Below are 2,500 nucleotides of genomic sequence, written 5' to 3' on the forward strand. Positions count from 1 at the left end.
GAACTCTTGGTGCTGCAGTGTCTGCTGCTGTGCATTCTGGGTAATGGATACAGCATGACACACACACACATGTACACACACACTTGTTGCATGATGACCCACTCATGCATGTCGGAACTCTCTCTCCTGAATAAGGGAATGAATGAATGAATGAATGAAGGAAGAAAGGAATAAAAGAATGCATGAACAAATGAATGAACAAAGTAATGAAGCAAGTAATGAATGAATGAACAGAAGAATGAATGAATGGATAAATGAATGAATGAACAATATAATGAATAAGGGAAGGAATGAACGAATGAGTGTACAAACAAACAAATGAATAAAGAAATGAAAGAACAAAGATATGAATAAATGAATGAACAAATAATGAATGAATGAACAAAGGAATGAATGAACGAAACAATTAATGAAGCAGTGAACAAATTAAATGATTGAACAAATGAAGGAATGAATCGTTGAATGAAAGATTGAAAGAACAACTAATGAATGAATGAACAAAGAATTGAATGAACAAAGGAATGAATTAATGAATGAATGAACAAAGAATTGAATGAACAAGGAAAGAATGAATAAATAAAGGAATTAACAAACGAACAAATAAATGAATGACCGAACAAAGGAATGACTGAATGAATGAACAAAAGAAAGAATAAACAAATGAACGAATGATAGGACTGAACAAATGAATGAATGAGTGAAAAAAATGAATGAATAAAGGAGTGAAGGAATGAATGAACAAAGGAATGAATGAATGAACAACTGAATGCACAAATGAATGAATAAACAACTGAATGCACAAAGGAATGAATGAATGAACAAATGAACGAATGAACAACTGAATGCACAAAGGAATGAATGAATGAACAAATGACTGAATAAACAAATGAATGAATGAACAACTGAATGCACAAATGAATGAATGAATGAATGAATGAATGAATAAACAACTGTATGCACAAAGGAATGAATGAATGAACGAATGAACAACTGAATGCACAAAGGAATGAATAAATGAACAAATGAATGAATAAACAAATGAATGAATGAATGAACAACTGAATCCACAAAGGAATGAATGAATGAATGAATGAGTAAACGAACCAATGAAAGAATAACAGATTGAATGAAAACACAAATGAATGAATAAACAAATGAATGCACAAATGAATGCCCGAAGGAATGAATGGATGATCAAATGAATAATGGAATGAACGAACGAATGAACAAACTAATGAATGAATGAAAGAATGAATGAATGAATGAATGAATAACCGAATGAATGAATGAGTGAATTTGCCTTAAAGAATGTTCTGGTTTTCTGTAAGCTCCGGGTCTTGATCTGCAGCATAAGCACATCCACTATTAATGCCATTCCTCCACCTCTACTAACACTGAACGCCCTCATGCTGAAAGACTGAATGATGATCTGAATTAAAATAACAATAATATGACAAGAGAAAAATATAACAAAATAAACAACATTAAAATCAATTAAATAATGAATAAATGTGTATATTTACACACATTTAGACTGCTGAGCAGAGAGTTAGCTCTAGTTTCAGCTGGTAATGCAGAGTCAATATGGATTATACTGTGTTCGGTGCACGCCCGCGCTGAAAACCTGCTCACCTGGAGGTCATGCATGATTGATTATTAGCACTGAGGAGCCTTTATTGACCTCTGACCCCTGTGTTTTTCCTGCAGGAGCAAAACAGCACTCAAGAAGAGGAAACTGACCAGGTAACACTTACGGAAAAGCTGGCAGAATGATGAGGATGATGATGATGATGATGATGATAGTTATTAATAAGGGTAATGATGTTGATGTTATGAAATTTCATGATGGTTATTAACACAAGTCATGATGATGATGGTAATTAATAACGGTGATGATGATGATGGTTAAACATAACAATAATTGTGTTAATGGGTATTAATAACTGAGATGATGATGGTGTGTGGGTGTATGTGTGTGTGTGTGTGTGTGTGTGTGTGTGTGTGGGTGTATGTGTGTGTGTGTTTAGTCCGGTGCAGCTCAGTGATTTCGAGGCCTACCTCAAAGACATGGGCAAGGACTCAGCCTACAAGTTCTCCCTGCAGTTTGAGGTAAAGCACAGTTTATACTCTCACACAGACACTGGTTTGGTTGTCCGGCATGTGTGTGATGTGTGTGTGTGTGTGTGTGTGTGTGTGTGTGTGTGTGTGTGTGTGTGTTTCTGTACAGGAGCTAAAGAGTGTAGGTCTAGATTTGTCCCATGAAGCTGCTGATCTGCCCATCAACAGACCCAAGAACCGCTACACTAACATCCTGCCCTGTGAGTGACAGACACAAACCCCACCCACTGACACATGGCCACGCCCACTGTCAGGAAGATAATTACAGTAAACTAAAACAACAAACATTTTAACTACTTCAAAATGACTAAAAGGTCAAATATAATCGACTGTAAAGTAGTTATATTAACAATGAACTACTGAAACTGACCCAACGTAATTC

At 35.6% G+C, this 2,500-nt stretch overlaps 1 protein-coding gene across 2 annotated transcripts in view; it reads left to right on the top strand.

Moving 5' to 3' along the window:
* Nucleotides 1-2,500, top strand: part of ptpro (protein tyrosine phosphatase receptor type O) — a 41,912-nt gene that overhangs the window by 35,453 nt on the left and 3,959 nt on the right. For both annotated transcript variants that reach the window (XM_056456307.1, XM_056456306.1), the window contains 3 exons: nucleotides 1,708-1,743; nucleotides 2,028-2,109; nucleotides 2,228-2,318. In XM_056456307.1, the coding sequence (XP_056312282.1) occupies nucleotides 1,708-1,743; nucleotides 2,028-2,109; nucleotides 2,228-2,318 (209 nt within the window). The remainder of the gene's footprint in view (nucleotides 1-1,707; nucleotides 1,744-2,027; nucleotides 2,110-2,227; nucleotides 2,319-2,500) is intronic.

This window comes from Danio aesculapii, chromosome 4 (assembly GCF_903798145.1).
Source record: "Danio aesculapii chromosome 4, fDanAes4.1, whole genome shotgun sequence".
Lineage (NCBI taxonomy): Eukaryota > Metazoa > Chordata > Actinopteri > Cypriniformes > Danionidae > Danio > Danio aesculapii.